At 42.1% G+C, this 12,485-nt stretch overlaps 1 protein-coding gene across 1 annotated transcript; it reads left to right on the forward strand.

Moving 5' to 3' along the window:
* Positions 1–981: 981 nt before the first annotated feature.
* Positions 982–12,453, forward strand: LOC135492517 (beta-hexosaminidase subunit beta-like). The gene is made up of 12 exons (XM_064779030.1): positions 982–1,717; positions 4,252–4,522; positions 4,785–4,900; positions 5,094–5,204; positions 5,826–5,927; positions 6,266–6,404; positions 7,001–7,181; positions 7,370–7,523; positions 10,439–10,613; positions 11,176–11,266; positions 11,545–11,649; positions 11,876–12,453. Exons 1-12 carry the CDS (start codon positions 1,631–1,633, stop codon positions 12,069–12,071), a joined length of 1,728 nt encoding a protein of 575 aa, XP_064635100.1. The 5' UTR covers positions 982–1,630; the 3' UTR covers positions 12,072–12,453.
* The last annotated feature ends 32 nt before the right edge of the window (positions 12,454–12,485 follow it).

A 12,485-nucleotide genomic window follows, 5' to 3' on the forward strand; every position in this document is an offset into this window, starting at 1 on the left:
CCTACTCAAAGGCCACCTAACGTGGATGATTGACCTCGATATCCCATGCCATTATTGGAACTGTCGGCTTGATTTAATGTACCTCAGTCACTGATCAGCAGCAGTACTGGTCACCTTGGTTAACAGTAGTTCCATCTGATGCTTCAAGTCGGAATCAGATGGCAAATCAATGGTTGCCTCACCGCTTTGGAAAGGCCAACCAATGCCTCAAGTTCGGTATAAATTTTTTTTAAAGATTGGTAGTTCACCACATCACATACCAGACATTGATGCGCTACCGTTACACCAACTATACGAATAAGCACAGACATGTAGACATAAACGAAAATAGAATCGTCACATGTGACAGCCCTGCTTGTATGATACACACGGTTAGGGTTCAGAAGACTCTTAATGTCACTCTCAATCACGCCAGCTTCCTGTGTCACTCTCTGAGATTTGCTTTTATCTGCAACGTTAGTAGACACAAATTAAATGGTCCAGGGACCATGTGCTCACCTCGGGTAATGTAATGCATGTCATTTGCAGTGGATATGGGGAGAACAGTCTTTTTAGCCATCTCGCCCTAACGGTGACGAAACGTGCTCCGCTAACGGACGCCGACGGACGACGACGGACGCCGACGGAAGACGACGGACGACGGACGACGGACGCCATGGTATCGTATAAGCTCCCCAGAGGAGAGCTAAAAACTATGTCAGGGTGAACCCATGGCTTCATCTTACCGTAAGATTATCATAAGACTTTGAATCTTAGTAAGATAATGGTTTACTGTCAGCCTCTTGTTTGCAGATTTAACGCATACCTTTTATACTCTTTGTCTTAATTGCGAAGTTAGTCAGCCTCCTGTTCACCTGGTACATTGCCTTTATGATACCTGCTTTCACATGGCCCGACTTATATTAACTGCCCCTATCACGCGCACGATCTCAACCTTACACCTGACATCAGTAAAACATAGCTTTCTTGCCTCTTCCGTTTGCATCGCTTCTGGGTGACTCGAGTGAGAATGGTTTGTACAAGTGTAAAGTGCCGGGCAAACATCTCATCGGTAACTCAGGGAGGCATTGGCAATTAGGTAAAGGATTCTTATAGATGTTGCTTTAATACTTGGAGCGGGTCGGTGACCGAAGGACGATTATGCGTTGACTCCGCGGTCAGCGTTGGTGATCAGCAAACAGTGTTGCCCATGTTACTGAGGACGGAATTGACGATTGGTGAAAGGATTTTTGAGTCAAATAGCATCAAACGTTGCGCTAAAAAGGAAAACGGCCGCGCTTATTGATTCCCTTTATCCGCTCGGCAAATCCTGCGCTGACCGGACGGGAGATGATGACAGCATCGCGCGTGTGTTGTGAACTTAACTTTTCCAACTGGAGGGATTCTATCTGTGGTAGGCCCGATGTATGACGGTGTTGTGAAGTATTCAATTGAACTTTACTGAAGAGACTTTACTACAGTAATAAAACAGTTAAAAGGGAATTTATATTGAAACACAACGGCACGAAACATGACGGGATGACGATAACAACAGTGCCGCAAGCGGAGACTAACGGTAAATCATGATCACAAGGAATGATAAGAGCAAGCACTAAGAGAAGTTCTTGAGACGCTTATCAGATCAGTGAAGATGGAGTGTCGTTGGATCATTCTTTTGGGACTTTACCTGAGACTCGCCTCAGCAGTGCTTCACACCTTGGATCCAAGATGGCCAAAGGTAACGTTTCGTCAAGTGTTTGATTTATTGCTTTAGTTTGATTTATAGTGAGTGTCTCAGCAATCGTCATTGTTGTTTTGAGCGTGGATTAGGAAGACACACTGGAAGTAAAGCAAGTAAGTACAGTCTCTGGTTCACACCGATCTATGTCGATGTCATGTTTCATGTTTGCTAATGATAATTGATTGAATTCGATATCATGTCTTGACGAAAAATGTATGAAAAGCGAAAGGTCTTCAAAATATAGAGAGGCAAATGGTTACATGCTCTTCATGATCTATTGATATAAAGTTATGCCCAGGGACATATTGCGCATATACTTTTAAAAGTAGGGCAATGAACATTTTACATCGGGTTGAAATAATTGGTAAGATCAAGTATTCATGGTTTTTATGAATACTTGATAAGATTCATAAGTTATCTAGTTAGCACTAACGGAATGTTTTGGCAGTCAGGTGTTGCTATATTGCAGAAGTCAACTTAATAGGTTTACTTTGAAGGGAACCCCAGAAGCAATCGCGTGTTATCTTAGACACCAGTGGTAAGGTGAGCCGAGAAGTAACAAGCATGGATGCATCAAGGTAACATCAGGGTATATGAGATGCCAAACCCATGGTGTGGACAAACACAGTCAATCAACCAGTCTAATGGCTTGTTCTGCGGGGGAACCACATGGCCTTGCACGAAGAACAATGACATCGCGGGTGCCGATTCGATATGCTATTGCGATCTTTGAAATTTGAAACCAGACTATTTAGTCTGGTTACTCTAAGATCACACCATGAGGACTTTCTTTCTGAGAAAAGCATTCGTTAGCATCTGCAACAATATAAGAATGTCTACCGATCTCCTTGAACTAACGGATGTCACTGGCTGGAGAAATGCCGGACAGCAGTTTCATCGAAAACTGGCTCTAAGGCGAGTTAGGCCTGTCTCAATATGCACGATCCTTTCCATTCGTATATGTCGTGAAGAAATATAGAGAATTATCGGCAGCACCAACTTCACCATCATCCCTTTAATAAGCGATTAAAGCACCAAAGTATTCAATATTCAAGCGAGCAACAGATCAGAGTACTTCCTCTGCCTTGCTAAGACATTAGCCCAATTAAGTTCGCTTCCGGAACACTTTCAAGGAGTCCCATGGAATCTTCTCAAAAAGCGACGTGACCAGCTTGGTATACAAGACCAATTAATGCATTTCCTCTTCACTTGACTGTATGAAGCCTGGTTCGTGGAAATTTCCAATTGAAACTACAGCATGGCAAAGTGAATAAAGGTATCAATGAGTTCGACAAAAAACGAAGATGACGTTCATGGAGAAGATGCGAATCTTATTGTAAAACGAATTTTCATATATGTGCTCTCTATGCGCAAGAATAAAGGGAAACTGGCCCAAATTTCGATAAAATCGTTGTAGATAGCCGGAGTTACTGGTTTCGATGCTTTTTTAGCAAGAGCGCCCTCATTTTATTTCCAGGCTAGTCACTGCATGCATCAAATTTCGATAAAATCGTTGTAGATAGCCGGAGTTACTGGTTTCGATGCTTTTTTAGCAAGAGCGCCCTCATTTTATTTCCAGGCTAGTCACTGCATGCATCTGTTCGCCTTTGCCTGCATCAGATATGCTACAATTTTCATTTGTTTTCCTAACTTCTTTCTCAACCATCCACCTATTTTAAGATGCAGACACATTTGTGATCAGGTGTGAGGCAGTGATGCCGCTCATTTACAATAAAAACAAGGCTAATACCTGACGAAACAAGCTTTATGTTCTGTTACCAACTTTATCTGCATACGGGACCTTACTGACTTGGTATACTTGAGCTAAGTTTCTATATTGTTAGGGCACATCGGTGCATCTCAGTGAAGACTTTGACATGAAGACTTTAATACACGGTGTGATTGGTTTGATTCATGAGACTGTCCCGATGAAGTAAGTTTGGCGGTTTTGGGACTAGTCAATACGGCCATAAATCTACAATTGACAATATCAAGAGGAAATAACGTGCTTTCATCATCGTACATCATACAAATAACACATTTTAGTTGCAATGCATTTGAGTTGTCCAGAATGACTGACAGAAGCTATTCTCGAGGGAATTACGTATCGGCTCTACTTGTACTTGTAACTCAATTTGTACATCATATGTATGGTGAAAAGCCAACTAAATGGAGTGTTGAATAATAGTCAATGAAGCTAGATGTGTTGCTCGCGTCTTGACCACCATCAACTATGGCTATCTGTGGGAATTATTGACATCAAATTGTTCATTGACGAAATGTACTTCGGATGCTGGTCAGGGGAATGCCAAGGTCAAATATCACACATGAATCCTGCCGCTCTTTTCGTGAATTACCAGAACTTGATGGTTAATTGGTGAAATTCACTTTTCTCTTCCCCAGGGTTCTGGCCATAGGGCCATGGTAACTATATCATACCATCAATCCTTCGCCCGTCCTCGCGAAACCCCTCGGTCAATTACATGTAGGTCGTTTTGGTTAATTACTTAAATACACTTTCTATTACCCAGGGTACCGGCCACAGGGGCATGCCTTGGCCACTCCCCAGAAAATGGAAAGAGTCAAACACTCTGATGACAATTGACCCCGACAAGTTCTATATGTGGAGTGACATCAAGAACTGTGACATCATCGACATGGCATTCCAGCGTTATCAGCGTTATCTGTTCGAAGGGAGAAGAGGTATCCTGTCTCCAAGGTACAAGACGATGCATCGTCTTGATGTGGTTGTGTCATCTAAGACTTGTGATTACTGGCCAAGAGAGAATATGGACGAGGCTTGTAAGTTCATTTCCTATTCAGATTTTTTAAAGAAGAAAACACAGCGCCGTATGACCGTATTGCGCAGGGAATCGATTCCTAGCAACGACAGATCCACCCGAGCTTTTCTAAGAGGAATTTTGGAGGTGTGATGGACTCTATTCACATTCGCCAATTTCCTATGCTGCAATATCATTGCTCTTCAGTGTTACCCATTTGATATTTGTGAAATGCGCGTACGGGCTGCGGTACAACCTCCGTAAACTGTTATTTTCCACTGCAGATAACCTGACGGTGTCGTACATCGGCTTCGCCCGGGTGGCCGCCAGGACCGTTTGGGGCGCTATTAGGGGAATCGAAACATTCACACAACTCATTTGGATAGATGGCAACGGAGAGGTTAGTTAGATTACTCATGCTTTACACCATTTCCAAAACCAGCGTTCACCACAGAGACGGCTTTAGATTAGCTAATTTCTATAAACCGCCCGAGTGATGCAGAATCTACCAATTCTGATCGGACAACTCGACCAGAAGTCATAGCAGTATCCTCCCGGGTCTGTCCCAAACATGTCTTCCTCTCTCGTTTCAGTACATGATAAACAAAACAACCATAGAGGATTCACCCAGATTCGCCCATAGAGGAGTTCTGATAGACACAGCCAGACATTTTATACCAACACCTATACTAAAGTTGACAATGGTGAGTTACTTTTTGCTCTCTGTAATTTGAAGACCGAGAATGAAAAATGGCAATTATAGACTTTGAGCTTTATGGTCAGACATGTCAGACCATCGTAAGTCCAGCGCCACCACTGGCAGTGGCGAAGTGTTTAGAGCGACTGGCTCACATTGCTCATAATCAGGAGATCGCGGGTTAGTCACCGCTGTTTGATCTCCGTGTCCTTGAGCCAGACATTGAGCCCTACCTTGCTTTCCTCGACCCAGGGGTATAGATTGGCAGCAAGCTTGCCTGGGAACATAACCTGCGATGAACCAGCATTCTATCAAGTATCAAGAGTAATACTTCTCGTCGCTTGATGCTACGGAATCTTGGATAAGCTCAGGCCGGTTGACCCGTTGACGGCTCGGGCAACAGCCCATTAGCAGATCGTCAGTCTCCAGTCTATAATTGCTGTTTACCAATGCAACAGCATTTGACTGTTGGGCTGAGCCGATGTTGTTGCGCACTTAAATGACGCCATCGTAGCATGACAAGTATTAATGAAACTGGAACGCTTTTTTACTGGAAAAACAAAAAGATCTTTCCCTGACCCTTGAACATGAAATATCACTTTCAACTTTCAACGTTTGTGTTTATTAGGATGCCATGTCATACAACAAATTGAATGTGTTCCACTGGCACATGACGGATGACGAGTCATTTCCTTACGAAAGTAAAACATTCCCAGAACTTCATGAAATGGTACGTTATATTTCAAAACATTGACCTTGGCTGTATCGACGGCTATGGTTACCATGATGAATTTTAGTGGCCATCTTGGGATTTGGCGACCATCTTGAATTTTGGGACGAAACGCGTTGTGGCCCAAGGCTTCTTAAAAGAATATAGGAGAATAGGCAAGAATAGACTGCGCACGGGAATAAGCTAGAACAGATCGGGGGAAATGATTCCCGTATACCACGAGTGGCCGTATCTATGGGGTAGAGCTGTAGCCAGACCCTTGACCTTTACTGATATTACTCGATCTTGATGTTGAAATCAAAGCTTTTTTTCTTAATATTTCATCCTCAATCCCCCAGGGTGCGTATTCGATCTACCATACCTACAGCCCGGGTGAGATCACCGAGTTGGCGGAGTATGGCCGAGAGTTGGGGATTAGAATCATTCCAGAGATAGATAGCCCAGATCACACACAATCTTGGGCGAAATCACATCCTGGTAAGCCAGCCGAGGTTAATTACAAAACAAAATGTATCGAGCTATGTAGCTTACCCTTTTAAAACGCAATAAAATGGTCAAATGACAACGAATCCAAATCGGAACAAAAATCGAATGTTCGATGTGCGCGCAAGATCTTACGATATGATGGTATCACTGGCATAGCTCACCGACTTAACTTAACGACAGTCGAAAAGTTATAAACACGTATACAGGCCCTCTGAGAAAGCCTCTGGCTCTCATGTTAAATATATGCTGTGGAACCAGAGAAGTCGGTCCAAATTTCTGTTAACATTCATTTTCAAAAACGAAAAAATATCCCTCCATCTATCGAAGACGTTTGTAATTTCTGTTTGTAAACAAAACAACATTTAGGAGATAAACATTGTACCTGAGACAATAATGACTCGTGGGAAATGGTGTGGGAAACTTTGATTGAAGTAGGCTGTGTGATTAGACATACGGTTTTCCTTGCACCTGATGTAGCAGAATTAAAAAGCCTTCAGGCTGTTGTGATACCGTGAGGTTCTGAAGAGACTACACAGACTGGTGCTTTTTACTAAAATGAAGCTAATTGGCATAATCTTTCGTTTCAGAGCTTTTCACAGCATGTCAGTATAACGACAGTGCGGCCGACTATCGACCGCAAAAAGAACTGCTGAACCCTCTCGAGAAATCGACATACAACTTCGTGAGTTGGCTTATCTGGGAGATAGCCAAGCTCTTCCCAGATCATTACATTCATGTGGGACTCAACGATTTGGATGAGGATTGCTGGTAAGCACAAAAAGTACAATGCTTTATATAGCACTAAATAAGACACCACTGACACTAAAACCCAAAATATCAATGAATACAACTTTGATTACCATATTTGATGAAAGAAATGGTTTATCAACAGGTGTGTCGGTAATGAAGTTTTCCAATGCAAACACACGACCCGGCTCACTTTTGACTTCTTGCAGGCGTTCTAACCCCAACATCAGTGCTTACATGAAACGCAAGAGCTGGCCATTATCAAAGGTGCAGCAACAATACACGAACAAGGTGCTGCAGATGGCCATGGATGAAGGGAAGAAACCCATTCTCTGGCAAACGCCGCTGGAGAAGAACGTCAAAGTGAGTACACAACCGGTATTGTATTTTGGCCGAGTATGATAATAGAGTTGATCATTTATGGTTTATACATTGATAATATCACGGGCGAGAAAGAAAAAGAAGGTCAAAATAAATGCCCCTACCTTTAAAACGTCTTCTCTTCCTTCTTCTCCTCCTCCATGTTTCCTCTATCCTTGTCATTATGCTTCCTTTATTCTGCTTCCTGGCGAATTCACAACCTAGAGGTAATTTAAAACAAACTTACCCAATTCTTCTTGATTCTGGCTCCGAAAAGAGCTAACTTCATCCGATGTTGACAGGTCGTTTGAGTCCGGATACGATCTGTTGCGTGGTTTCTGAATCCAGCAACACTCCCGAAGTACCGATAAGAAATTTATCGAACACATATCCATCACATGTTTATGAATCGTCAATTCCTCTCCAACGAAATGACAATAAGCCTATACTATATATGAATATCTGACTATCAATCAGAATAAATGCAGAAGTACTCACAATTGTCCGCAGGGTAAAGAATATGAATAGTCAGGGCCTCTCCAACGAAATATGAATACACTATATAGGCCTATGAATATCTGACTATCAATCAGAATAAATGTAGAAGTACTCACACTTGTCCGCAGGGTAAAGAATATGAATCGTCAGTTCCTCTCCAACGAAATATGAATACACTATATAGGCCTATGAATATCTGACTATCAATCAGAATAAACGTAGAAGTACTCACAATTGTCCGCAGGGTAAAGTATATGAATAGTCAGTTCCTCTCCAACGAAGTATGAATACACTATATAGGCCTATGAATATCTGACTATCAATCAGAATAAATGTAGAAGTACTCACACTTGTCCGCAGGGTAAAGTATATGAATAGTCAGTTCCTCTCCAACGAAGTATGAATACACTATATAGGCCTATGAATATCTGACTATCAGTCAGAATAAATGTAGAAGTACTCACACTTGTCCGCAGGGTAAAGTATATGAATAGTCAGTTCCTCTCCAACGAAGTATGAATACACTATATAGGCCTATGAATATCTGACTATCAATCAGAATAAATGTAGAAGTACTCACACTTGTCCGAAGGGTAAAGAATATGAATCGTCAGTTCCTCTCCAACGAAATATGAATACACTATATAGGCCTATGAATATCTGACTATCAATCAGAATAAATGTAGAAGTACTCACACTTGTCCGAAGGGTAAAGAATATGAATCGTCAGTTCCTCTCCAACGAAATATGAATACACTATATAGGCCTATGAATATCTGACTATCAATCAGAATAAATATAGAAGTACTCACACTTGTCGTTAGGGTTACAGCAATCTAAACAACTGGGAGGATCGTTTATCACAATATCAGACAACACAAATCATGAGCGACTAGTCCAGGATTTCAAGAAAGTCCAACACTAAATATATAGACTGCTGATGCTTTCGTGATGTATATAGGCCTATCACGAAAGCATCAACAAACTACTATATAAGTCCATTGTCCAAAAAGTGTCAACGGTCAGATACTTACTTTTCTAAGTAGTGAAAGTCCAACAAGAAATATATGGAGGGCATATTGTCAAAAACGTTTTTTGGCGGGAGTCAGACCTGGAGTCAAATTTCCCCCAAATTCTAATGGGAGCGCAGAATCACAGAAAACACGTAATGCAACGCGTCTCCGTTCTGCCATAACTTGTACCGTAAGGAACCCCCTTTCCTACGAACACAACATCACCATCTATAATGAGCTACAACTTCATCAAAACATTTTGTACAAAATTTCCAACTGTTTTAGAAATATTGACAGGTTTGAATTTCACATGAAATCGAATTTTTGAGAACGGCCGCCAAGGCGTAACACGAGACGTGCAAACCCATACCCGGCATGGTCCTAGTGAAGCATATGTAGTGTATTGCCATAGTAATACAGGTACAGGTGACCCCGTTGGACAGTACCCATTCCCGCGTCCACTGGACACGGTTTTATCTGCATGTTACGTTTATTGACCTTGTCGCTTTAGGCCTATCAACCACCATGAAAGCTGTTGCATGGGGGGGGATATTATCAGGATTTGCCCTCATAACCCGTTGAAAAGACAGTAGAACAATGGGGATTTTGGCCTGGGTGTGAGCGGGCTTACCGTGCATTGGGCTATACCCGGGTTCTTCCACCTGGGGTAAGGAGGACTATGGATATGAACGAGGTTTGAACCTACCTTGTCTGGATGGATGCTACCATCGCATAGTGCATCGAAAGTGAAAAGATCATCAGAGCAGAATCAGACGACCAACGAAAGCACATAATTCCTTCACAGTGATCGGAATCGATGCACAGAAATAACCAGATTCTCGACTATCATTCCGCGATTGATGATTGATTAGATGATCCTGATAACATACGAATTAGAAAGGAGATAAAATGCGAGCAAAATTTTAAAACGCACACACCAAGCAATACAGGAATGGGCAAAGTTGAATTTTACTTGATCACACCCAGCTTGAATTAAAATTAGTTCACCTCCCTCTCGAGAATAGATTAAATGAAATTGATTCGAAAAGATTACAGTTTATGGTGATTTTAAATGTTATTTTCATGTGGCTTAAAATCACCGAACCAAAGATTTTTAAACAGTCGTACAAGACATATTCTTGTACAGGCCGTTTCATAAAACTTGTGCCACCGAAAATAAGAAACAATGTTTTTGTTGAATAAACGTATAGGCCAGTATATATGCCTCCGGGTAACACCGGTGAATACTGGGTTTCATATTCATCGCATGCAGGTCGCTTCGATCGGCGGCCGATTTTTGTCGCAGCCACCAGCGATTGGGACAACCGCAAACGACTGATTTCTGCTGCATACGATCATGAGCTTAAAGATTCCGCCTAATTTGTATAATTTCCCCTCAATCCACAGCTGAAGTTCAGTAACGTCACCATCCAAATTGATAAGGAGTTAACGGACGATCTAAGAGAAACTATCCGCAATCTAGGTTATGACGTCATAGTTTCCGCATGCTGGGATCTTCATCACGTGACATATGGCGAGGATTGGCGGAATTTCTACGAATGTGAACCAGAAAATTATACTGGTAGGTTGTGAAACCAGTTGCTATAGAAATATGCGCAACAAAACAAATAAATGATGGTCAACTGGATGAAAAAATTGCGGAGTCCAAATATTTTTTTCACTTATTTTTTTTCTCCTCAAAATGAAGAAAAATCATTAGCCCCAAAAGTTTTTTGTCTTTGAAAAATTTTCAGAATTTTGAACTCTGAAGGAAAAAATTTCTGAGTACAAAAAAAAAATTTTTAATTTTTTTTCTGTTCAAAATGAAGACACATCATCAGCCCCAAAAACTTTTTGTCTTTGAAATTGTTTGAGAATTTTGAATAAGTTCAACAATTTTGCCGGGAAAACCTAATCATGCATTTTGCCGTCCCCAGATTTTCAACTTCACTAACGCGACCACCCCGGTAACGCGACCATTCAACATCGGTCCCATGAGTGGTCGTGTTACCGGGGTTCCACTGTAGTAACTGTTGCAGTGTATCATGATTAGCATCATTTGAGATAGAAAGATTGCTCGCGGCCCGCCCGACAACTCGTCCTTTTCCAAGCATGCTCCCTTCCTATTACTCTTTCTCTTTTAGGCGGGCCGTTAACAGATGGTTCTATCCTTGGAGGCGAGGCCACGATATGGACCCAGTACATAGACGGACCCAATATGGTGCCTTTAATGTGGTAAGCATTATAGATCTAAGTAGTAGAGTCTATGACAGTACTGGAGTCTTAGTTGCTGTCTTGCTCCCCGTGCAATGGAGGCATATCGAATGACTTTGCTCCCACACTCTGCAGGCGAACCATCTGAAGATGATGTTTTTTTTCGTTCTGGTGGACATCCAACCGCTGCAATATGACTCGCACATTCAGCCACCAATAAAACATATAAACAACTGCTCCATCCATCTTTTCAATCAAAGCCCGTCTTTCACAGTAGCTACAATCCATGCTTGTTTTAGGCCTCGAGCTTCAGCAATGGCAGAGAGATTATGGAGTCCAAAGGAGACACGTGACATAGACTATGCCCTATATCGACTGGATGAACATCGATGCCGGATGCTGAGGTTGGTAAACCATATTTTCAGTTATATATATAGCCGTGTGCGTATCTCAAAACGTTGAAAACCAAAAGACCACTTAAAGAACATCCCCGGAGAACGTCCCTGCGCCTGCCGTCCAAAACAAGCCCGTGTCGTAGTAAATATTTGATACAAACAAGCATGGCCTGTAGCCAAACATCCAAAAAGCAGTCCATCTTCCACTGATTATTTTGTTTTATTCTCTTTTCAGGCACGACGTCCCCTCCCAGCCGCTCACCTCGGGTTACTGTGGCGAATACGAGTTCTACGGCTGGGTTCACAGCAAGGCAGCATCTTCTGATAGGGTGGCTTATGGCATCCTGTACATCATGTGTGCCTGTATCATGGACCTTATCAAGGATATCTTCACGTTTCCTTCGACCACCAATAGCACAGTGGAGTCCTGATCGATCGTGTAGCTCATCAGCAAAGATTTCAATAATTCCCGAGGGACTTAAACGGGGACTGTCGAGATGGGTGTAGATTGTAATTTTAAGTGGACACATTTGGTTTTTTTATCACTACACTAGGTGCATACTGAATTTCCAGCGGTATTGCCCCTTTAGCAACCGCCCACAGGCCTATTGACGCGCTGTCTGGATGGAAGCTGAGCGATGTCAATACATTGAGGGTCGAGATGCACTAGGTGTGACATTTTCACGATATATGATACTGTCTTGTCTTAAGTTTGTTGAAGGCTTATATGTATATTCTGCTAACCTTGGAGTAAGGATTTTTCTATTCCCATGGTATTATTATCTTAATTATAATAAAGTTTTCCTATGCTTTCTGTTATAACATCAGTATAATCCGGGTACGTC

This window comes from Lineus longissimus, chromosome 8 (genome assembly GCF_910592395.1).
Source record: "Lineus longissimus chromosome 8, tnLinLong1.2, whole genome shotgun sequence".
Lineage (NCBI taxonomy): Eukaryota > Metazoa > Nemertea > Pilidiophora > Heteronemertea > Lineidae > Lineus > Lineus longissimus.

Coding starts and splice junctions, on each gene's coding strand:
- LOC135492517 (XM_064779030.1), top strand. CDS start 1,631: ATGGAGTGTCGTTGGATCATTCTTTTGGGACTTTACCTGAGACTCGCC. Junction 5,928..6,265: donor TCCCAGAACTTCATGAAATG/GTACGTTATATT, acceptor TCAATCCCCCAG/GGTGCGTATTCGATCTACCA. Junction 7,182..7,369: donor GATTTGGATGAGGATTGCTG/GTAAGCACAAAA, acceptor GACTTCTTGCAG/GCGTTCTAACCCCAACATCA.